This window comes from Bison bison, unplaced genomic scaffold, assembly GCF_000754665.1.
Source record: "Bison bison bison isolate TAMUID 2011002044 unplaced genomic scaffold, Bison_UMD1.0 scf7180017864383, whole genome shotgun sequence".
In the NCBI taxonomy this organism is placed as follows: domain Eukaryota; kingdom Metazoa; phylum Chordata; class Mammalia; order Artiodactyla; family Bovidae; genus Bison; species Bison bison.
The window spans coordinates 6,088,244-6,112,384 of NW_011494955.1; the positions used below are offsets into that span (position 1 = coordinate 6,088,244).

General features: G+C 50.4%; 2 protein-coding genes across 2 annotated transcripts in view; both read right to left on the minus strand.

The window, feature by feature from the left end:
• Nucleotides 1-12,371, minus strand: part of LOC105001549 (keratin, type II cytoskeletal 5-like) — a 12,719-nt gene extending 348 nt beyond the window's left edge. Inside the window, exons 1-8 of the mRNA XM_010857880.1 lie at nt 11,892-12,371; nt 9,343-9,551; nt 6,667-6,727; nt 5,741-5,836; nt 3,362-3,526; nt 2,460-2,585; nt 1,793-2,013; nt 1,156-1,190 (exon numbers count right to left, since the gene is read on the minus strand). Coding sequence (XP_010856182.1) covers nt 1,156-1,190; nt 1,793-2,013; nt 2,460-2,585; nt 3,362-3,526; nt 5,741-5,836; nt 6,667-6,727; nt 9,343-9,551; nt 11,892-12,371 — 1,393 coding nt within the window. The remainder of the gene's footprint in view (nt 1-1,155; nt 1,191-1,792; nt 2,014-2,459; nt 2,586-3,361; nt 3,527-5,740; nt 5,837-6,666; nt 6,728-9,342; nt 9,552-11,891) is intronic.
• Nucleotides 12,372-14,045: 1,674 nt separating this feature from the next.
• The window catches only part of LOC105001714 (keratin, type II cytoskeletal 75), a 32,166-nt gene continuing 22,070 nt past the window's right edge, over nt 14,046-24,141 (minus strand). Inside the window, exons 3-11 of the mRNA XM_010858086.1 lie at nt 23,756-24,140; nt 23,008-23,222; nt 22,029-22,089; nt 21,582-21,677; nt 20,618-20,782; nt 18,539-18,664; nt 18,177-18,397; nt 16,599-16,633; nt 14,046-14,721 (exon numbers count right to left, since the gene is read on the minus strand). Coding sequence (XP_010856388.1) covers nt 14,495-14,721; nt 16,599-16,633; nt 18,177-18,397; nt 18,539-18,664; nt 20,618-20,782; nt 21,582-21,677; nt 22,029-22,089; nt 23,008-23,222; nt 23,756-24,140 — 1,531 coding nt within the window. The 3' untranslated portion in view covers nt 14,046-14,494. The remainder of the gene's footprint in view (nt 14,722-16,598; nt 16,634-18,176; nt 18,398-18,538; nt 18,665-20,617; nt 20,783-21,581; nt 21,678-22,028; nt 22,090-23,007; nt 23,223-23,755; nt 24,141) is intronic.

Genomic DNA, 24,141 nt, shown 5'->3' on the forward strand with positions numbered 1-24,141 from the left:
GCACACTGGCAGCCTTGTCCCTGGGTCTTGTGCCCAGGCGCCTCCCTCCCACAGGCTCCCCGGGGAGCCTCATGGTCCCCATCACCTGCTGCCTCAACGAACAATGGCAATTTTTATAGCTTGCCCAGCTGTGACCACAGATGTCTCTTCGACAGGCCTGAGAGGATGCCTTTACTATGATACCCCTACTTTTCAGGGGAAGAAACAGGTGCAAAGACACCAAGTGGCAGGCCCAAGGTCACACCTGCCAGAAAGCAAGGCTTGAGTCCCTGAGCCATGTTGGTCCCTCCTCTCTACCCGGGGCTTTCCCACTGGGTGAGACAAGAGGCCCCAGATATTGTGCAGGCATCACAGGTTCCCAGATGGGTGGGCCCGAAGGCTATCCAGGTGAACCTCCTCCAGACTGGAATCCCCTCTACTGCCTCCCTGAGAGGCGATCCTTTTGTTTCTGCTCAAATCCTTTCTGCAATGGGAAGCTCACTGTCTTGGAGTACAGCTCCCCACAGCCTGTTGAATGTTTGAAGATGCCTCTTCAACCTCCCCTCACAGTGTCTGATTCTCCAGGCAAGGCATCTCTGTTCCTTTAACTCACTAGTTTCTAGCTCTCTCTCATCCTCGTTTTCCAGCCTCCCCCCCAGGGCCGGACCCAAGGGGGCCCCAGGGAACTCTACATCCCATGCCCAGGACTCCACACTCTATGCACGCCGCTGGAGCCTGCTGAGTCCTTCTGCAGAATGAATCCCCCTGGCTTCCTTCCTGGGACCTGAGGGCAAACCTCTCTGCTTTCTTGTTCAGTTAATTTGCTTCAATTTTCAACACAGGTCTTTAGCTTTTTAATAGCCTCTTGTTTGAATTTCTGCCAGAAATAGCTGAGAAATCAGGTGTTTGGATGAGGGACCCATTGCTTTGTGAGTAGTCCTGTCCCATAACTGAGGTCCTCAGGGATTTGGGTGGAGTGGATTTATGACTCCACCATGAACCTCTCTTGACCCCACTGGGAGGAAGGGCCAAAGAAGAAAGAGGTCTCCACAGAGCCTCTCAGAGAATCTTAATGATATCCCTGCCCCTGCTCATTCACTATCTGTTCACCAAAAATGATGCTGTTAGCTTCTGTTTTGTCTCCCACTTTTCTGTCGTCCCAAGACATTTACTCACAGATATTCACGGGCCCGACACCTTCTCCGGTGAGTCTGTTGCAGGAGGGGAGAGAAAGACATGTTTCATTTGCTGAGAAGTTAGAGAACCCTGAGTTCTATGTATTTAAAGCTATCAGCACAGAGGGCTGGCTGTGCTCTCGGCACTGTGCTGAACAAGCCTTTGAATCATCCTATTAGCTGTGGGAAGCTGATGCGACTCTGGGAGGGGACATTAGAAGAGAGATCAAATCCAAATATATGGCGAAATGGGGAGACAGACTGGTGCTCACTATGTTGGGAGGGACAGTCAGATGGGAGGCCTCTCTGGGCAAACAGAGCCCCTGGGCCTCGCTTTGTCCTGTGTGTGGCCTCCTTGATCACAGGGCCTGGGGAGAAATGACCCTGCCGCTGGCCTTCCAGGTAGTCATGGACCACCTCCTCCTGACACCTTCTATCCTGGCCCCTGCTCTGGGTCCCATCGGAGCTCTGGGAATGACTTCAGGATGCCTCGGGAGATCATCCGAGTTTTACGTCTGTTTCTATTCTGAGCATTTCTATTTGGGGCCTGACACCGTGGGGATCTTGGCCGCTGTAGCATAGCTACAGTGCTCTGGTGGCATCTATTTGAACCACGGCAGGAGAAGGAGCTTGCCCACCTGCACTCCTCGCCCTCCAGCAGCTTCCTGTAGGTGGCAATCTCGATGTCCAGGGCCAGCTTGACGTTCATCAGCTCCTGGTATTCACGCAACTGCCGCGCCATGTCCTGCTTGGCCTTCTGCAGGGCGTCCTCCAGCTCGGCCAGCTTGTGCTTGGCATCCTTGAGGGCCAGCTCCCCACGCTGCTCAGCATCGGCGATGGCAGCCTGGAGCGTGGCACACTGCCAGGAGGACACAGGAGTTTATAAAATTGTCCACAAGGAAGGATGGAAGATATGGGCTTTAGGTTAAAAATGTGGAAGAATTTCCTGAAATGGATTTCATGCAAAGGAGGTTGGAGTATCATCTTTAAAAATAAGATTAATCTATGTTCTCCTTGGATACTTTGTGACTTAGAATGGAGAAATGGTTTTCAGGGTCCTGTTCAATATGAACTTCTCTGAATAAGTAAAAAGTGAATCAGTTTTGCCATGTATGCCTCCAGAAGACAGCATCTTTCCAAGAGGAACTGATGTTGGACAGATCTCAGAAAGAAGGTCCTGGCCTCCCTGGTAGGGGCAGAAGATTACAAGTTTATATTACTGGACAATCATTCATCTGGGGAGAACTCTCTGCATGGGCTGAGGCAGGGGAATGGATGAGATGGCCAATGGTTGCTCAGCCCTACCTGCTTCTTCACGTTTTCAATCTCAGAGCGCAGCCTCTGTATCACTCGGTTCAACTCAGAGATCTCCATCCTGGTGGAGCGGAGGTCTTCCCCGTGCTGGCCGGCAGACCGCTGCAGCTCCTCGTACTGGGGGTCAGGAGAAGGAGGAGAAGGGGTGGTGAGGCCAGAAGGTGGTGGCTTCCCAGGGCCCAACAGGGCCTCTGAGGCGACGCTTAGAGGCACCTCCCTTTGCACGAGCTGTCTCCATCAAATCCATTGCACTGTCTCTTGGCCCTGCCCCTCACTCTCCATACCCAAAGTCTCCACTCCACAGGTGGACCTTCCTATACCCCAGCTTTGGTCCTTCGTCTTCATATTCAGGTGCCTCACCTCCACAAACTCAGCATCATTCGGGGGTGCTTGTCACTTTCTAATTTTAAAGCTCACTCATATTTGTTTTTCCTGGCACCAGGTCTTGTGTTCCCAGGGACTCCTCAGCTCTAATCTGGAAAATGTCATTGGGTAAGCCCTAACCAGCCTTTGCTCAGCCTCTCAGCCCCAGCTATTTCTTCCTCTCATCTCCGGATGCAGGAAGCTAAACCTACCTCTTGCTCCACCCTCCCTCTCTTGTGCCTACTGGGACTAGTGGCGGGTACTGTCCAGCTGTCCCTTGCCTCTCCTCTACAAGGCATCAGAGGGGTGTTCATCCTCCTCGGGGCAGGACTGACCACCTTTTGCCTCTGTCTGGCTGTTCCCCCAGGTCCTGACGATGCATCCTGAGGAGTGCTCTGACAGAGTGAGCCCCAAGGTGAATTCAGATCTCTCCAAGTCCATCAGACTGGTAGGACAAGGCTTTTATCAAATCTGCCTTTGAAATCTCAGTTCTCTGAGACTGTTTCATGAAATTGACCTTGACACCTCACCTTGATCTGGTACCAGGACTCAGCCTCGGCCCGGCTGCGGTTGGCAATGTCCTCGTATTGGGCCTTGACCTCAGAGATGATGCTGTCCAGGTCTAGCTTGCGGTTGTTGTCCATGGACAAGACCACGGAAGTCTCAGAGATCTGGGCGTGAAGCTGAGCCAGCTCCTGCGAGGAGGTCCACATGGGAAAGCTGAAGCTGGGTGTGTTTCCCTGCTTGTGTGTGTGTACCTGCATGTGTGCTGGGTGTGCATGTGTGCACTTGTGCGTGTGTGCTGTGAAACTGTGCCCAGCACCCCAGAACAGACCCTGGCACTGAGGGCCTCCCTTGCACCACAGGACAGAACAGTCTATTGAAGACTGAAAGGGCTGGGGGGACAGTAGGCCGGTCACTGGGATAACACCTGTTCCCTATCTGCACAGAAGGAGCAGTAGCTCAGGTAGCTGTAGCCAAGATTCTCCAGAAGTCACTCCCACTGTCAAGGGCACGCACCTTGTTATAACCTGTCAGTTCTGCGATGTCTCATGTTCTGAGAAAATGCAACCTTTCATTCCAAATAAAGTAATTATCTTGGGAAAGAAAGCTGAGTCAGAAAGAGCCGGAAAGCTGTGCTGTCCCAGCCCCATTTCCTAACCTTGCTCCTCCCTGCTCCCCGGGGAAGGGAAACGGAAACCACCTGGAAACAGCAGAAAGACCTGAAAAATTCAAGCCTAGGATCTGCCAAGCAGGTTAGATGGCACCTCTGAGCCTCAGAGAGACTACTGCCTCCCATGATTTCTGTGAGCGTTAAATGCATTCACGTTTGTTTGTATGGGGCTTCCCTGGTGACGCGGATGGTAAAGAATCCTCCTGAAAGGCAGGAGACCTGGGTTCGATCCCTGGGTCGGGAACATCCTCTGAAGAAGGGAATGGCTACCCACTCCAGTATTCTTGCCTGGAGAATTCCATGGACAGAGGAGCCTGGTGGGCTATGGCTATGGAGTCGCAAAGAGTCAGACACGACAGAACAACTAACACTTGTATAAGATGGGTTTTGAAGCAGAAAATCCACAAGTAATTTGTTAATGATGACTTTACAGAATCATCTAAAACAGTGGGTTCCAAAATGTGATCCTCAGACTAGCAGTATCACCTACTGAATCAGAATTGGTGTTCTCACAAGATCTTTAGGAGATTCTAATGAGCTGTAAAATTTAAGCATCACTGATCCAAAGCCCAAATCTTTAAGAACAATATCAATTGTTAATTAATTGTTAATTCCTTTCTTTGTTAACAATTGGTTCATGCATTTCCTGATTCAAGAAGTTATTCTTTTGTTGCTGTTAGGTTGTAATTTGCGTTTCCAAAATGGTTTTTCCTGATAGCTGACCTAGCTAGGGGAGTCTCAGCCCACAGGATTGCTGTTCAGCACTGGGGGCCAACATCACCCTGGTTTTCAGCATTGAAGTGAATAAGCAAAGAAAATGATGGGGTCTTTTTTTGCCCCCAAGTGGGTGGTCATTGAAGTCACCTGAAGACCCAGAGCCCATGTTCCTGCTCCTGGAACATGACCAGATTGTGTTGGGCATCACACACATGCAACCCCATGAGCGGATTACCTGTTGTTACCAGGCCTACCTGCGATGCACACTGCACCCTGCATCCCTACCTCCACATCACTAACCTCATCTCAGCTGCTCCCCACTCATTCATTCTACACCGCTCACACGGGCCTCCTTCTGGCTTTTCTGGATCCTCAGTTCCTTCAGGTTATCACCCACCATCTGCCTGCCCCTGCTCCCTGTTGTCTATTTCTCCATCACCCCTGAAATGGGGTAGTTATTTGCTTCTCTCCATGCTACCCCTCTCCTGGAAGCTCCAAGAACTTAGGGCCTTGATTGCGTTTGCCCAGCGCTGTATCTTGCAGCCTTGAGCTCTGTGTTGGGCTTATAGAAGCACCCAGCAAAACGCCTCTTCAGGGGAGCCAGTTCAATATTTTGTGTGCTTCTAGAAGCACCTGAAGGTTCACTAGTTGCCACTTGATCTGCATAATTACATCATCCTGCAGTTGCCATAGGAAAAGTAACAGGTAAATATGAACTGGGCTGGGTGAGCTGGGTTGCTCAGATCATTCTATGGAAACTGCAAGTAATTTGCTGACAGGCAGCTCTTTTGTCTGACCAACAGAACATTCTTGAATTTCTCACCTTATCTGATCACCAGCTGCCCTGGGAAAACTCACATTCTCCCTTGGTAGGGGAAGCAACATCTACTCCATCAATTCCAACTCAGGCATGGGGTGAGGAGCAGAGGGGTGACCAGGGAAGGGGCCAGCAGCCTCTGTGCTCAGCCGCCACCCCCAGCCTCCAGCCCTTTGGAGGGGAGCCCCCGGCCATGCTTACCGCTTCATAGAAAGACCTCAGGAAGTTAATCTCGTCCATTAAGGCTTCCACCTTGGCCTCCAGTTCCACTTTGTTCATGTAGGCAGCATCCACGTCCTGGGCACAGAACATGCAGTCACTCTAGTCCCACCCTTCTTGGGTTAGCCAGCCCCTCTGTCTGTGAGTTAGGTTGGAGGCCTTCAGCTCCTGGGGACAAGAGCATTTCTCTCTCCCAGGCTATGGATAGAGTGGAACTTACAGGGGGATCCAAATTGCATGTGGACCAGGTTCCTGGGGATCGCCCATCTGCTCATCAGCTGGTGCTACGTGGAGAAACCTCTCATGTCACCTCCATGCAGTGAGGACAGCCTGAATCATCCTGGGCCCTTGGGCCTCTGCTGCCTGTGGCCTCACCTTCTCCCTGAGGCTTCCTTCCTCTCTGCACTCTGTCGCTGCCTCCCCTTCCCACATTGCTGCTCCCGCTCTTCCTCCCTCTCCGGATTAGCTTCAGGGCTGGATCTCCCCCTCCTTCTGCCCATCCACACTGAGCAGAAAGGTTCACAGTTTCTGGAGCTGGTCCCCATCCTATGCCCATTTTTGAGCCTGACTTGAGGTCTCACAGACTCAGCTCAGCACAGGGCCCGTTTTGCTTCTCCTTTGCCTGCATAAGATCCATGTTGGAGAGGGGACTGGTGTTAAGATTTATAGCTCGGACTTGGGTGTCCTGGATCCTGACTCGCTTCTGATTATCTGGGTAACCTGGGGCAACTTATTTAACCTCCATGCACCTGACTTTTCTCACTTCTAAAGTAAAACGTGCTTCCAGGATTGGTTATGCAAATTAAATAAAGCCTCGTATACAGGGCCGCAGACTTATGTGGCAGCCGTCACTCCTGGGAGGGGGTCCCTGGGCCCGGAGTCAGATCAGAGCACCCCTGTCTCCTCACCTTCTTGAGCACCACAAACTCGTTCTCAGCTGCTGTGCGCCTGTTGATTTCCTCTTCGTACCTGTGGGGAGAGGGAAGTGGGTGGATGTTCAGAGCGGGGCTTCTAGGAGTGAGGTCCAGCGTGGGGATGTAGGTGGGAAATCAGAGCAGACTTGGAAAGCATGCTGCTGAAGTGTTGCTCTCCTATTACACATGTTACCCAATCCATCGCACAACCAGCCCTGTCCAAACAAAACCCACACTTAAAACAACACAAAACAGAACTGCCCCTCATTCTTTCTGAGGTCTTTCTCATAGCTGTATTCTCAGAGGTCCCATGAAGGGGCGCGATGCTTCCTTTTACCCCATGGTCTCACCTAAGCCAAGAGGAGGGACAGAGATCGGTAGGGGGGGGCAGTCTGGGCCAGGCCGGCGCCTGCACCCCATGGTGCCCTCATGTTGCCTCACCGTTCCATTCTCAGCTGCTGACCTGCTGCCTGGGAAGCAGAGTCTTTAGGCTAATAAGAGACCTCCCTTTTGTCCCCTCCACCAAGTTTTCTCATATTCAATTTGCCCCTGAGTAGCAACCCCACTCTCCCTAGCCCCGACCCCCGCCACTGATCTCTGGGAAGGAAGTCTCAAGTCTGCTCTAGGTAACATTCCCCACCCTACCTCTTAAGCATCAGCCAATCCCACCTTCTCAGAGGCTTGGGATGGCTGGGCTGTGGAAGGGGCTTCATCCCTTCTCCCTACTGGCTGAATAACCCAGGGCAGGTCCCTTAACATCTCAGAGGCTCTTTCCCATCCACGAGTCAGCTTGTTGTTAGCTCTATACAAACCCACAGGATGGATGCCACCAGACTCTCCCCCACTTTTCTATTGCACCTTTTGTCTACAGAATCTTCAGTCCTGTGCCTTCTTCCAAGTTCTCTGGGAAAATGAATCTGATTTTCCTTGTTGTTTCCCAAAACTGTCTTTTCATTAAACATGGTCATCTTTGCTTCACCCAACTCCACGCAATTGTCTTTCTCTGTTTCCCAGCTCACGGTCCCTCTGGCCAGAGGGCAAGCCTCAGGTGGCCCTGCACAGGCCTCTTAGACACGTACCACAGGAACGCTGCTGTCCTCTAACCAGCAGCACACTCTCCAGCAGATCCCCCATATCCCTCCAGTGTGCATCTTCTCTTCGCACCCTTGAGTTTTTTGTCTCTTCCTCCTGGAAGCCTTCTTGGATTGAAATACTGTTATCCCATATTTGCATGATATTATAAATTATCTGTCAGCACTTGCTTCTCTTGTCTATGTTTGCATGACTACATACATTGTACTTAGTCGTCAATATAATAAAAATAGCTAACACGTGTTAACAGCTTACTATGTACCAGGCACTAGATACCCTATTGAGTACTTTACAAGCAAGTGTTGCTTTAATATTCTCAGTCTCCCTGTGAGGTGGGTACTATTAATATCCCCTTTAACAGACAAAAGAACTAGGACTTAGAGAGTTTCGCTTTCTTTAGATATTGAGTCAGTAAATGATTAAGCCAAGATTGTAAATCTGAGGATTTTGCTAGTGGTCTGGTGGCTAAGATTCTACACTCCCAGTGTGGAGGGATCCGGGTTCAATCCCTGGCTGGGGAACTAGATCCCACATGCCTCAACTAAGACCTGATGTAGCCAAATAAATAAATATTTTTAAAAATCTTAAAGAAAACTGATTGTCAACCTGACTAGGTTCTCTAGCACTGTTTAGCAGAACTTTCGCCTCGATAGAAATGCTCTATACTTGCCTGTATTATGGGACCCATTAGTCATTTGTGGTGACTGAGCATTTGAAATGTGGCTAGTGTCCTCGAGGGCCTGAATTTTAAATTGAATTTAATTTTAATTTAAATTGTCTCATGTGGCTTGTGGTTAACATGTTAGAGCAACACTAAAATCTGGGCTCTCATGACCTTATACAAATGGTAACAAAAACTGATTTGTTTGGCCCAAGAACAAACATTAAAACTAAATTAAAACCGTAGAAATAAGAAATTATTTGTATCTTTAGATGTGAGCATACCATTATGTTTAGCAGAGTGTGTGTGTGGTTCCAGGGAAAAGGCAGTAGTCACACCTCCTTGTTCTTCACACCCCAGCCTTGGCCAGGGCTGGGGTGGATACATGAACGTTGTGTAAGTCAGCAATCAGATTGAGGTGAACAAATGTGAGCATGAGGTTCTATGGGTTCAGCTCCTCACTAATGCGTTGCTACTTCGGTAACCTTGGATGGGTCAGTTGCTATCTCCGAGCCTCACTTTCCTCATTTCCAGAGTTTGCAGGGTTATATGAATCATGCTCTGTGTGCCCATATGAGTTATCATTTCTAAGCCCAGATCCTCCCCCAAACCTCAACATTCTTTTTTTTTTTGGCTGCACAGCACATGTGTGGCATGCAAGATCTTAGTTTCCCAATCAGGGATCGAACCCCTGCCCCCTGCATTGGGAGCATGTACACAGAGTGGGACATGACTGAATCGACTTGGCAGCAGCAACAGTCTTAACCACTGGACCCGTAGGGAAGTCCCTAAGAGTCCCAGTTCTTTTCCTGGGTCCACCTCTGTGTCCTGAGTGTGTGCCCTATTCCCCATTGGCTTGGGCACTTCAGGAGAGCCCAGGGCCTCCCCTGGAGCCTCAGGGCTGAGCTACCACTCACTTGTTCTTGAAGTCCTCCACCACATCCTGCATGCTCTTCAGCTCCACCTCCAGCCTCGAGCGCTCTCCCCCCAGGCTGTCCAGCTGCCGCCTCAGGTTGTTGATGTAGCCTTCAAACATGGGCTCGAGGTTGGCTCTGGTTGCTTTATGCTCCTGCAGGAGGCTCCATTTGGTCTCCAGGACCTTGTTCTGCTGCTCCAGGAACCGCACCTGCCGCCACCAGAGGTGAGAACCCATGAGCATGTCTTTACAGCCATTGCCTCGCAGAGGGCTCTGGGATACAGGACCCCCGACAGTGTAGCGGGGAGCCCTGCAAGATCTCAGAGTCCAGGTGGCAGGCTCCTCCTCCTTGTTCTCAGGCTGGCAGGAGCCTGGGATGTAAATAGCCAAGCCCATGTTGGTGCGATGGGGCTGGGAGACTGGCTAGTGGCTGGGTTTGGAGGTGAGAGTAGGCAGGAGGGCCAGAGGGCCAGGAAACCATCTGAATACATCACACCATGCTGACGTGTGATAGCTGAAGAAAAGAACACTCTACCATGTTACTGAGTGAGATCTTTGGTTCCCAATAAATGGGCAAGAGGTTCCTGGCAGAAAATTCACCCATTTGCTTTCAACATGATTTCTCTAGATCTAGAATCTGGACTCAGTTGCCACCACAATCCAGGAATGCTGGAGTAGATCACTCTGGAGTCACCTTAGGGGGACCTGGATACAGTTTCAGCCATGTCCCTCATGAGCCGTGTGGCCTTGCACAAGCCTCTTCTTGTCTCTATTCTCTCAGACCTCAGGTTCCTGTGGTCCTGTGCTACTAATCTGGTTTTCCTGAATTGCACTCAGCTGCTCCTCAGGCTGGGAGACAGCCTCGGGAACATGTAAAACCTTTTTCTCTAAACCAGTCCTTCTGTTGGGAGCAGCTGGAGTGACACACAGCCTCAGAGAATGAAGGAACAGAGCCTCCAAGGCTTTGGAATTGGCAGTGTGCCTACAGAGGGTCTTTAACAAATGCGTCCCACTCCTGCTTTCTCTTCCCTCCTCCTGGCTCCAAGTCCTCCCTAGACACATGCCCTCATTCCCCAAGACCCCTCCAGATGAATTGTGGAAAAGCAGGGCCCACATCCTTCCCCTCAGAATGGGGTTTCTGGAAATCTCCCATCTGTTGGAACAAACATCACATCAAGTGGAGGACATGAGTGATAAAAGCTTCAGCAGTCCCTGTGGTTAGGTTTATCCATTCAAAGGTCTGAGTCCATATGATGAGGCATTTCATAGCCTGTTAGACCTGCAAGAGGACCTTGGAGTCCATCTGTTCAACCCAACTGAGACCTAAGAAGTTGGGGATTCTCCCAGCAGGAGAGCTGACGGTAGGAGCTGGTTGCCCCTCAGTTTAGCACTCTATCTTTCAGAATCCAGGATTGGAGCCTGAATGATCTAGATTCTTGAGCTGGTTCTTCCCAGATGAAAGCAGTTAGCTCCAGTGTGAACTGGCAGTAGTGCACACCAGAACTGGGGAAACCCCTAGGGTTCCAGGCCAACAGCAGGGGAGACTCAGGGCTGAAGTCACAGCTTTCCTCTCACCAAAAGGAAAGTCTGAAACCCTGAGTGCCTCCCTTGCCAATCAAATCAATAGTGAGGCTGCCACAGGACTTGCCCCTGTTGACTGGCAGGGAAAAGTGACCTCAGCCTGTGAGCTGAACTTGTAACCTTTCATTTCTTGATCCTCTGCTCTCTGAACCAATCCCTTCTGCTGTCTAATTTTAAGCCATGTTCATGGCTATCCATCAAGAGAGCAATACAATACACTGTTGGTGGGAATGCAAACTAGTACAGCCACTATGGAGAACAGTGTGGAGAGTCCTTAAAAAACTGGAAATAGAACTGCCTTATGACCCAGCAATCCCACTGCTGGGCATACACACTGAGGAAACCAGAATTGAAAGAGACACGTGTACCCCAATGTTCATCGCAGCACTGTTTATAATAGCCAGGACATGGAAGCAACCTAGATGTCCATCAGCAGATGAATGGATAAGAAAGCTGTGGTACATATACACAATGGAGTATTACTCAGCCATTAAAAAGAGTACATTTGAATCAGTTCTAATGAGGTGGATGAAACTGGAGCCTATTATACAGAGTGAAGTAAGCCAGAAAGAAAAACACCAATACAGTATGCTAATGCATATATATGGAATTTAGAAAGATGGTAACGATAACCCTGTATGTGAAACAGCAAGAGACACAGATGTATAGAACAGTCTTTTGGACTCTGTGGGAGAGGGAGTGGGGGGATGATTTGGGAGAATGGCATTAAAACATGTATAATATCATATTAAAAAAATAATATGAGTGTAAAAAAAAAAAGAGAGAGTAATATTCTCGCAGTGGGTCAGACAGCTCTGGTGCCCCAAAATGGACATTTTTCTCATCTCAACAAGGTAGGAAACCGCTTCCTCCACACCCCTGGCCCCCAGGACCTCAGAGAAGAACAGAAAGCTGAGATACTCCTGGGTGCCACATGCTTTCCTGGCGGGAACCCCATCGCCCTCTCACCTTGTCGATGAAGGAGGCGAACTTGTTGTTAAGGGTCTTGATCTGCTCCTTCTCCTCCTTCCGTACCCGCTGGAGGGACGGATCGATCTCCAGGTGAAGGGGGGTGAGGAGGCTCTGGTTGACGGTGACCTCATGGATACCTCCAGCGCCAGACATCGTCCCACCTCCAAATCCACAGCCACTGCCAACTCCTCCCACTCTGTACCCTATGCCCCCAAGACCCAACCCATAGCCAGCACCCCCGAAGCCGGTCCGGTTGGAGCGGTAGCCACTGCTGATGGAGATTCTCTTGTTACCCCCAAAGCTGTGGAGGCTCCTGGTTCCAAACCCACCTCCAAAGCCACCCCCGAAGCTCTTCCCACTCTGGATCATGGAGATGGAACTGAAGCTGGGCCTGCAGCCTGGGAGGAGGTTGGCTGAGGAAGCACTGAAGTTCCGAGAACCCCCTGACTTGATGGTGATAGAGGATCGTTGGGTCATGGTGGGAGCCGGTGTCAGCGGGTCAGAGGAGTGAAACCGTCACAGGGATGAACAGCCTTCCAAGTCTAGCTCTCTACAACTCTCCTTGACTTTTATCCCTTTCGAGAACTGGGTTTGGCCAGAGAAGATCAAAGACCACTCTGTTGAGTTCATCTCAATGGTATGTCTGGCCATGACCCATCTTCCTGCACTGCTCATCATCACAGGGAACACCCCACCCAGGGCAGGACCAGGCCTGGGAATTGGGACCTGGGGCAGGCCTGGTCCCAAGCCCCCCCACCCCCAATCATCCCACGTTCTCAGCCATATGCTGCAGATATTCCCATGGCTTTTCTTCTCCTCCCCTTTTCTTGAGTCTTGGACTCTGAAACCATACACTTGATTACGGTCTTCCCATCATGGTCACTTATGAGGGAAAAATTTTTTTATTGAGGATTTCATCTGTGCCAGACCACAGGCAGGTCAGTTATAAGCATTGTTATTTGATTCTCATTGTGAGGTTGGACAACAAGAATAATAATTGCCAATATTTATGGAGCAGCAATTATAAGTAGTGCTTTACACCTGTTTCTCACTTGAACTTCACACAGCAGGAAGGGGTAACTCTTATTATTCTTGCTTCGCACATGAAGCAGTTGAGGTGTAGAGTAGTTCCGAGACTTAGGACCAGCAGTCTGACTGCAGGTCACCAGCTCTGCATCACTATTCTCGTACCGATGGCGAGCTGGCTTGTTCGAGGGAAGGAGCAAATTCAGGATTTCACTCCGAATTCCTGTGCCCTCTACCCCTCATCCCAGCGTCTCATCCCGTGGTCACCCCGAGGACCAGGGACATATTCTCAGTGTCATTTCTCTCCTTCCTTCCGTCCTCTCCCTCCAAACCTTCCAAATTTTAGCCCCTGGTTTTACATTCATCTTTTCTCATCCTAGTTCATGGCCCCTTCCTTCCCTTCCATTTAACTTCTTGCTCTTTCACCCTGGACAGCTGTGTTTGAGATCCCTGGTTCCAAGAGCCCACCAATGTGGTCCTGAGCACTGACCCCATCCCTCCAAGCCCACTCGGGCTGCCTCAATTCTGGGTGATGCCAGGGGCTGAGGTCTGATGGGAGGTTTGCAGAGGCTGTACACTCAGGAATGTGGGAGCTGCCTGCAATTATGGGCCTAAATGGCCCTTCTGTTGGGTGAAAGCACTGCCCCCAGGGCTGACTTCTAACTCCTCTCCTGGCCTGTTATTTTCCTGCTCACATCTGCAAGTTGGAAGCTGTCAGGAAACAATCAGCCCTTTGCTGGCAGAGGGCTGGGCTGCCCACCCTACGTCAGTGTCCTTGGAACTCAGTCTGGTTTGGGGAGGGGAGGGCATTGCCCTGCATGACATACAGAGTGGGGAGTCTGAGCAGAGCTTCCGCCCAGGGGCTTGGGCTTCTCAAAGAAGGCATCCTGACGGGAGGAGGGGGTAGGTGGGCAGAAGGAGGGAGGGAGGGAATCTGGCCAGTGCTTGGCCCTCCTGCCCCTCCCATCTTCTCAGCCCAGTCTTCTTAGCTCTGAGGGAAAGGGAGGGAGGTCAGATGCGCTGAGCCCTCCCTGTGCCAGGACCCCATGCTGAGAGGAGGTTTGGATGGGGAGAAGGATCACTCTGTGCTCCATCACCATTCCAAATAGAGGGCTGGACACCAGACACATTATACATGCATTTAATAGACACGGTCCTGGGAGGAAAGAGAGAGAGGCTTCACTCTCATCCAGCAGGCAGCTCGTAAGCATCGTGAGACAGGTGGGCTGACACTGAGATGGTCTGGGAGATACAGACTGCATTTGGAGGAAGGGAGGAGGGAGGCAGAGCTGATGGGGAGTCTCTGAAAGACAATCTGACAGTGAATTTTGAAAGACAGCAGGTTTGGCACAGAGTGGGTTCTAGGAGCAGTCTGGGGACTGAGGGAGGGCAGAGGCTGGCTTAGGCTGGGGAATGGGATTTAGACAGGATGCCAGGCTTCCTGGCAGCACAGGTGGACCTCGAGGACATGAGACAAGGAAAAGCACCTAGGTGAGCAGGGATGAGTGCAGACAGGCCAGGTGAGCGGGAGGAGCTGGCTTCAGGGTAGGGGTGAGGGAGCAGGGTGACTGTGTTTAGTGCTTATAGCTCTTCCGGCTGGAGGACGTGGTGGAGACAAACTTGAAGCTGGAGCCACTGCCCCCGAGGCCCCGGCTGCTGCTGTTGCTGAAGCTGGAGCCGCCCAGGCTGTGCCCACCACTGGTCGTGAAGGAGCAGCCGCTGCCCCCACTGAGGCCCAGGCTTCCACTGCCAATACTGCTGCCACCTCCGTAGCCACTGGAGACGGTGGAGGTGACCACAGCTGCCGGAAGAGAGGAGATGTGGTCAGAACCAAGGGCAGGAGAGAAGACACCTGGGGCATCATGGACAGCTCCCCGAAATCCACGGGGTGGGGACGGGTGGTTTGCCTCTTTCCAGTTTCCTGCCCACTTCGTGAGCTCACTGTCCCGTGGCTCAGTCTAGTTTCAGCTGCCCCACAGCACCAGGTGTCCTCCCAGTCCGAATGGCTTCCTGCCTCTCCCCTGCTACTTGGTGCCTCTCTTCTCCTTCCAGAACTTACTGGGATGCCCGTCCTCTGGGAAGCTCTTTTACCCGCCTGCCTTCCCTTTGATTCCCCTGCTGTTTTGTCGCCACCTCCCCCTGGTCTTGGTGTCTCCCTTCCTTCTGGAAGCTCACAGCTGGTTGTGGGTACATTTCCCTTTGTGCCCTCCAGTCCACGCTCTCTGAATCCCAAGGCAGGGCTGGAATACTCTTGATAGACCAAGTGACAGATGACCCCCTGGCTGGCTAACTCTGTCCCTTTTCTCCTCCCGAACTGCTCTCTCCCTAACTTTCAAACCACCCATCATCTTAAACATCTAGTACCTTACTTCGGGCCCTTCTGAAGGAAAGCTGAAATAAAATATAGACTCTGTTATTGGATGAACTGTATGCTCCCCAAAATGTGTTGAATACCTGTAGAGTGTCTTTACTTGGAAATAGGACCTTGTAGTTGTAATCAGGTTAGGATAAAATCATTAAGGTGGGCCCTGGTCCATTATGATTAGTGTCCTTTTAAGACGAGGCAAGATGTCCAAGTGAAGACAGACACACCGAAATGGCCACATGATCATAGAGACAGAGGCTGGAGTGAGGCAAGCAACACCAAGGCTGGACAGCTACCACCAGAAGCCAGGAAGAGGCAAGGAAGGTCCTCCCTACAGGTTTAGGGACACACGGCCCTGCTGACACCTCTGTTTGTAATCTCTAGCCTCCAGAACCACGAGACAGTATATTTCTGTTGTTTCTCACCACCCAGTCTGTGGTACTATGTTATGGTAACCTTAGGAAATAAGCACAGACTTTAGGTGCTTTCAAGAAAGGAAACTTTAGACGTCATGCCAGCCAGTCCCCAAATTAGCTTTGAGGGTCTCTGGAGCCACTGGACAAGGACCTTAGGGAAGGAGGACCTCTGGGTGGTTCAGAGGGATCTGCCTTATTGAGTCATTGGTTAATATCATCAATCGCTAAGGTGACTGTCACTTCAAGAAAACTGAACTCACTTGCAGAGTGTAAGTTGTAAGAATCGTCTCTTGGCCTCACGATGCCAGCACTGAGCTCTGTAAATGGTGACTTCTGTGCTTACCAGTGCGGGCTGTGCAAGCTTGCTAACGAATGCCTCTCCTGCTTCTGGGAAGTGGCGCCCAACTGCCAGGCCTCTTAGAACTCTCACTGCCTTGAAACCCCTTGGTAGCTTTCTGTGTTACACTCCATAGAGTTAAGCCGAGCAGTGGGGCTTCTCCCAGACTGTTCTGGAAGAGGCTGCCTAATTGGCAATGCCCTAGTGCCCAGCACGAAGGCTCTCTCTAATGCTTGAGAGCAGACAGTATCTCTCTAGTGTGATCCAGTCTGGGCAGGGGAAGGTGTGGCCTGAGGATGCTGCAACCCATATAGAAGGATGAGCGCAAACTTCCCGTTACTCCCCTCGTGGTGCCCTCTCACTTGCAAAGAGGTAAAGTCGATGACTATAAGGTCTCTCCTAATAGAAACTCAGAATCTCAAACCTTCTCAAAATGAACCTCCCATAGGTAGGATCCCCTCCAATGCCCCATACATCCCTGGCACCCTCTGACATGCCCACCATCTCCCCAGTCCCCAGCCACATACATTCCAGATGACATGAAAGGATGTCATACTCACAGATATTAACTGGAGAAACGCCCTCTCCACTCAGCCTGATGGGGAGGAGGGGGGAGAAGGAAGGTTACTGTGGTGTCCAGCAGCTTGTGGTCATTTTAAATGACATTTGTGCAATTGTTTTAAATTCACTGAGAAAGCCTTCAATTATTTTTATTGCAGAAGTAATGGAGGTTGAAATTATTTAAATACCAGTAGTATTAAAAAAAATAATCTAATGAATGAAATAATGCAGAGTTGGGGTTCATAGGAGTCAAATCTGTAATCTCAGAATTTTTAGTGTAAATGAGATAAACACCTTAAGAAAATTAAAATTAAAGCGAATCATATGTTAGAGTCAGCTGGAAAGGCAGGGCTGTCATAGAACAAGAAGATCGCTCTTTCAACAATGGCCTATTGTCAGGTACCGAGGTTATTACAGGTGTGGAGAGGAGTCTGAGTCATAAATGTAACAATAGCAATCATTGGCCTAGCCTTGTTGTAACAACTAGAGTAGTTTTGCTTTAGCATTTTGAGGACAGAAGTGGCATTCATCATAAATGCAGACCTAGCCCTTGAAAAGTGCTACCTACCTATTACCCACATTATGCCACTTAATTCTCTCAACAACCCCTAAGTAGGTATTACAATCTCGGTTTTACAGATGGGGAAATTGAAGATCAGAGAGGTTAACTAACTTGCTCATGATCACAAAGCTGGATTTGAGGCCAAATTAATTTGACTCCAAAGCCCACATCTTTGGCCATTAAAATCAGGGGGAGCTAATCATTTGCCGCGTCCCATCCATTGTTCTGAGAACTTCACTGGTAGCCCCTCACTTTAGCCCTCTTAATAACATAGAAGATAGAAACTCTGGCTGTCCCATTTTACAGATGAGGACTGGAGAAATCACACAGCTGGTCACACAAGTGGTACTGGAGTACAAAGCCCCACTGTGCTTTGGGGATCATGTGACCTGGCCTCTTTATTCCATCACTAAAGACATAGAAAGCGGGAGTGGGGAGCATTGGTGGGAGGAAGATGCTGAATTTCCTAAGCTTATGTAGCTAGTTCGGAGAAGGCAATGGCAAGCCACTCCAGTACTCTTGCCTGGAGAATCCCAGGGAGTGCAGAAACTGGTGGGCTGCTGTCTATGGGGTAGCACAGAGTCGGACACGACTGAAGCAACTTAGCAGCAGCAGCAGCAGCATGTAGCTAGTTAGTGGTAGACCTGTTGGCCCAAATCCTAGGACAATTTATTCTCAATTCAGAGTCATTCATACTACATATCCAGACCCATTGTGTGACCAAATTTCTCCTTTGATTTGATTTTACCTAGATCCAATCAGCTTCTAGATTTCTATAGGGTGCTAAAAGCAGTTGCACCTCAAATTTGGGATTGTTGATTATGATTTCCCTGGAAAGAAACTGCATCTGTATTCTTTGTCAGAGTCCAGATCTACCAGCATTTTGCTCCCTTTTCCAGGAAAGGAAGGGCCTGTATCAACCTGCGTGCATGCATGCATGCTAAGTCCCTTCAGTCATGTCCAACCTGAGCCCCTAGGAATGCCCAGGCTGCTGGGATGGGTGATCTGCCCTCACCTGCACTCCTCGCCCTCTAGCAGCTTCCTGTAGGTGGCAATCTCCACATCCAGGGCCAGTTTGATGTTCATGAGCTCTTGGTACTCGCGCAGCAGCCGGGCCATGTCCTGCTTGGACTTTTGCAGGGCCTCCTCCAGGTCCACCAGCTTGGCCCGTGCATCCTTGAGGGCCAGCTCCCCGCGCTGTTCTGCATCGGCAATGGCTGTTTGCAGGCTGGCACACTATAAGGAAAGGAGGAAGCCATGAACCTTACTGATAACCCCTGGAAATCTGGTGCTTCTTGGGTAGGAGTCCTGTAAGTGAGGCAGAATGACCCAGAAGACATAAGTGTGTGGGGAGCTCTGGGTCCTGCCAGAATGTACCTGCTTCTTGACGTTGTCTATCTCGGCTCTCAGCCTCTGGATCATCCGATTCGTCTCGGAGATCTCTTGTTTGGTGTTGCGGAGATCATCACCATGCCGGCCGGCTGTGACCTGCAGCTCCTCATACTACAGAACCAGAGCAGAGTCAGTCACCCCATCAAACCCTGGCCTGGGCACTATCTGCATGCCCAGCCTGGCCCTCGGTGCTCTGAGCAAGCCCATCCATGCACTCATCATTCACCCATCCCCTTGCTTGTTACTTGACCACATCTACAGTACCAGGCATGTCCTGGGCTCTGGGAATATCATGAAGAGAACAATCAGACTCCTGCCTACAGTTTTTTTGTTTTTTTTTTTTTGTTTTGAGATGGAAAATAATTGAACCAGGCTGGCATTTGATACCAGCAGTTATCAGTAAGGCTCATGGTTTACTCCTTTCCTTACCAGCCTGCATATTATTGAATTTATAGCTTCAAATTGAGATGAGTGTCCCTTAGGAAGTAAACTGAGTCCTATGGGGCTGTGATAAAGGAATCTGACTTAGATATGGAAGTGAGGGATGGGGTAGGGAATGGACAGGGATGTCCCTCTAGAGATGGAGATATTGACACTGGGCACTGAAGGCTGGGAAGGATTGACCGGCTCAGGGGAGAATATTCCAGACAAGGGAAACAACCTGTACATGAAGCCCCCAGAGCATGAAGAGCATGAGGAGTGAGAGATGATTTGGCACTGTCCTTGGGGAGCTCTTGGTTATGGGGCATACGTCAAAGACCAACTGTGACCATGAAGTTTGGTGACCCTCCTGATGCCAATGCTGGGGAAATGGAGGCACTGCAGAGAAACACCATTGGAAGGAGCTCAGGCTATAGAGGACCCCATTCTGGAGACTTTGTAACAGAATCCTCCATCTCAGGTGGCTCTCTGTCTAATGGTGCGGGTCTAGGACACCATCATTTAGGAGAAACAAACGCACCCTGTGTCCTCCAGCAGACTGGAGGAAACTCACACCTTGCCCAATGGAAGAAGAGCCCCTGCCTGAGCGAAGATCTGTCCAATTTAGAAAGTGCTGAATGGTTCGGCTTCTTCGTTTCTGGACACACATGGTTAAAGGCAACAACAGTCTTCGCCAACTCTACACATTGCAACCACCCGACTTGGAGTTAAGTGCATCCCACCTCCACTCACTACCAAGGAGCTACCTCCACTCTTGTACCCCTGGCACCTGACACCTGCTTCTTTTCTACCACTTGCAGTGGCAGCGACTAAGGCAGTGCAAAGACCGAGGCAAGGGATGAGAGCCAGCTTGTAGGTGAGCAGCTGCCCTGGAAAAGCATCTGCATTTGGCCGATAACTGATCTCATGGGTTGGACCATTCAGGCTGCTACACCCCTCCAAACCCAAACCTTCTGTCCATCTGCACCTTTGGACAATAGTTCTCTGCAGTCATGCCAACCTCCCTCTTCCCAGGGCAAGCTCTCTTGTTCAGCAAAGTGCTCATTTCTGCCCCCCAACCCCCCAGGACTGCTTGCTCAGCCTTTCAGGCCCTCCCTGCTCCTCGGCAATCTTTTGTTTCCCACCACTTCCAAAACAGACTAAAGCCCACCTCTTCTTGGAAGTGTTTTATTAATGCTTTTCCCCTTCTATGACTGTTCACTCATCTCATGCCCTCCCCAGACCTTGGATTCCTTTTGTATTTTGTTCATTTACAACTTTGTAATCTTGCTTGGCATACAGTAGGAGTTCTGTAAATAAACAAGCCCTTTGGAAACAGTTTTATGAGCATTTCTTGGTTGTTTGAGTCTCATCCAGCTCCCTGTCAGTTGGTAAGTGGTGGGGGTACTGTGGCTGTCCTTCTGAGCATCCAGCATTGCCTGACCGCTTATCAGCATATGTGTGTATTGGGATTTCCACATCCATTTCAAGCTAAGTTTTCATAGCCTCCAAGACATTTCTGCCAAGTTGAAAGAAACGGGAATGCTCACATGGCTCCTGAGGCTTGTGGCTAGTATTAAACAATGATCTAAGGCTTCAGAGAACACTAGACCCACAGCCTATCACGGAGGTGCCCATGCTCACCTTGGTCTGGTACCAGGACTCAGCCTCCGCCCGGCTGCGGTTGGCGATCTCCTCGTACTGAGCTTTGACCTCAGCAATGATACTATCCAGGTCCAGGCTGCGGTTGTTGTCCATGGACAGGACCACGGACGTGTCGCTGACCCGCGTCTGCATCTGACACAATTCCTGCAGAGCCAGTTAACTCAGCGTCACCGCCACAAAAAAAGAAGGAGTCTCGAAATTGTGCAATTGACCACCCATCTAAGTCAGGAATCCTTCTTTGGCATCCCCAGCAGGGAGTGCCCAGCTCTTGCTATGCCAGCCGACCCCTGAGGAGTTTCTGGGTCATAGATCAGTGGAATGGGAGTGTGTCCTCAGTATCCATTCTCAAAGCTCCCCTCTGTGCTTTTTCTCTGAATATGAAGGATGAGCAAGTGTTCTCTGAATCCAAATTAGATCACGTTGAATATGACATATGTGATTCATATGCCAGCATTAAAGGTTTCTTCAGGATGGGGTGATTTTTAGGACCCCTCCCTGCCACACAGTGTGACTTCATTGCTCTCTACCTCTCTGTCCCCTTCCACAGGCCCAGGTGTCTGCCATCAGAGTGGAGATGCCCAGAAAGAGGCATCTTCAGGGGCCAGGAAGCACCCTGACCAATGGGCTGAGAGGCAGCTTGCTTTCTGAATTTCTCTGAGACGGGGAAGAGAGAGATGGGTCTTGATTCCTTGGGGATGTTACCCAGTGACATGCGAGTTTAGGAATCAACACTTGCTCCTTGCTCGGCCATGGGATTGCAGGGAGAATACTCAGAGCTGGGGTGGGGTTAAGTGTGGCAGGATTTCAAGCAATTCTTCCCAATCTCCATGACCTCTCCAACCCTCCATCCCAGGGAGAGACACTATATGGATAACACTCTGCAACATCCTTCTCTGTCAGGCCTTAGACATAGGGGGGAACAAACACACATGCATGATCTTACTGCCTCAAAGAGCATCTGGAGGAAGTTGATCTCATCGGTCAGAGAGTTGGCCTTGGCCTCCAGGTCCACCTTGTTCAAGTAGGCAGCATCCACATCCTGAAAGGACAGCACAAGATGCTCCTCTGAGACCCTGGCCCCAGGCAACAAGCCCAGAAGAAGCTGGGTAGACTCCCTGACCCTTCTAGTTTGGATTTTAGCAAACTCTGTATCTGGGGTTTGGGGCTGGGGATGGGTAATTGCTGGGAACTGTGGCTTGAATCTCCTGGGCTAACAGAAAACCAGCAAGGTCATTGGAGCCATAAACATGGAGGGAGAATTTTGGCAGGTTTGAGCTCTCTAGATATTCCAAGGGCTGAAGTCACTTTTCTTGGGTGGCCCAAGGGTCTGTCACCCCACACTCCCAGATTTGGTTTTGAATCTTCTCCCCTGAGAGACATTTCCACTCACCTTCTTTAGAGCCACAAACTCATTCTCAGCAGCTGTGCGCTTGTTAATTTCATCCTCATACCTGTAAGTACAGAGGAGAGGGGGCGAGTGGTGAGTGAGGGTTTGATTGAACTCTTCTCAGGCTGGGGTGGACTACTTGTGTAGCAAGAGACCTCTGTGTGACTTCAGGTGATTCACTTAACCTCTATTTCTCCCCCTATAAAAGGAGAATAATTTCTTCTGCCAGTTTCTTTTTCCTTTTTTTGCTTTTGTAAGACTGGAAAGTGGGCATGGAGCTGACAGGGATAGTAAAACATATTTATGCAACTCCATCCTCGTAGAGATGCACAATTTCAATCTTGAAAAACTTTTTGCTGTCTTAAGTGCCTGCTGGAACTGTGGGATAAACTTTGTTCAGGACACTGCTTTGGTTGATTTTGATGTATTTCCACTGAACCTCAGGGTAGCCATTTAAATAGTGTGTTTTTCTTAGTAAGTAGGTGTTGCTTTAAAATAGAAACCAAGGGTGAGCCACCTAAGGGGTTGGCGAGGACCATCTTTTCTGTTGGATACCTCACCTGTTGCAGCCCGGGTGATGGCAAGTCAAAATTGACTCCCTCAGGAGGATCAGATTGCCTGGTTCATACTCTAGGGTACACCTTGGCAATGCAGGCATCTCAATAATAGAGCCCATGTCCAGTGTAATTAAATAATAAACTGTAAAATAGTATATTGCTTTCAGAACTATAATGTTTTGTTAGATGACACAGATGTCCCTTTGCAGCCATGGACACATATAAGAGTCAGCTTCTTGTTGGTAGTGATGCATGAGATGAGAGTCCCTTTGTTACTCCATACCTTGCTCTCTTCTTCTCATGAGATGATGACCACAGGTCCAAACCTCTCTGACACGGGCATCTGCTCCTTTGTTCTCCTCTGGCCCTCATCAAGAGGAGTTTTGGGATGACTGCATGTGATCAGAAGGGTCTCTCACTCTCACCTGACTTTGAAATCCTCCACGACATCCTGCATGGTTCTCAGTTCAGCATCCAGCCTGCCTCGCTCGGTGGTGATGCTGTCCAACTGCCGCCGGAGGTCGGTGATGTAGGCTTCGAAGAAGGGCTCCAGGCTCTGCCTCACAGTCCTGGTGCCCTGCTCCTGCAGGAGGCTCCATTTGGTCTCCAGGACCTTGTTCTGCTGCTCCAAGAACCGCACCTGGATGGGAGAAGAAGAGAAGAAATTCTGGAGAAACTGGGGAGGCAGAGCCAGACACCACCCCAATGAATATAGGAGAGGAAAAGTACTTTCCACCTGATACCCATCTGCCAATGATATAACTGACAACCCCTGTCGAAATGGAAAAGCCCATCAAGTTACCCTGACATTCTCTGGGGCTCCAGAGAACTAGTGTAGTGGCTCCTTGATGGGGAGCCGCCATTCTTAGGGTGTCTCTACCAGCCCTGCTCTGGGTTAGGTTGGTTTTCTCAGGGAACTTAAGAACTTCACATTTCCCTCTGTGTTGACTGAACCAGCCAGCATGGCTCCCAAGGAGAATGAAGGGAAATACCCACAAGTCCTGTGGGGCAAGCTGGCCCCACCTGCAAATACTTCTGCCCCTGAGGGGTGCTTGCTGAGTGAATGTGCTTTCCCGCAGAGAAGCTGTTGGGCCATGGCTGCTCTCTGGACTGGGGCCTCCCCAAGAGTTCCTGGCACCCAACCCTGTGGACCAGAGGCAGCTCCCAACTCACCTTGTCGATGAAGGAGGCGAACTTGTTGTTGAGGGTCTTGATCTGCTCCCGCTCTTCTTTCCGCACCCGTTGGATGTTGGGGTCGATTTGCAGGTTGAGGGGAGTCAGGAGACTCTGGTTGACGGTGACCTCTTGGATGCCTCCAGGGGGACAGACGGAGAAGCCGCAACCCCCGTGGCCCCCTCCAATTCCACCCCCATAGCCGAATCCACCGCTGACCCCAAACCCGCTGCTGGCCCTTCCACCAAAGCCACTTCGGAAGTTGCTGCCACACCCACTGATGGAGACCCGCTTGGTTCCCCCCAGGTTGTAGAGGCTACGGCTGCCGAAGCCGCTGATCCTTCCCAGTCCTCCACTGCCCACCGGGGAGTGGGTCACGGACGCGG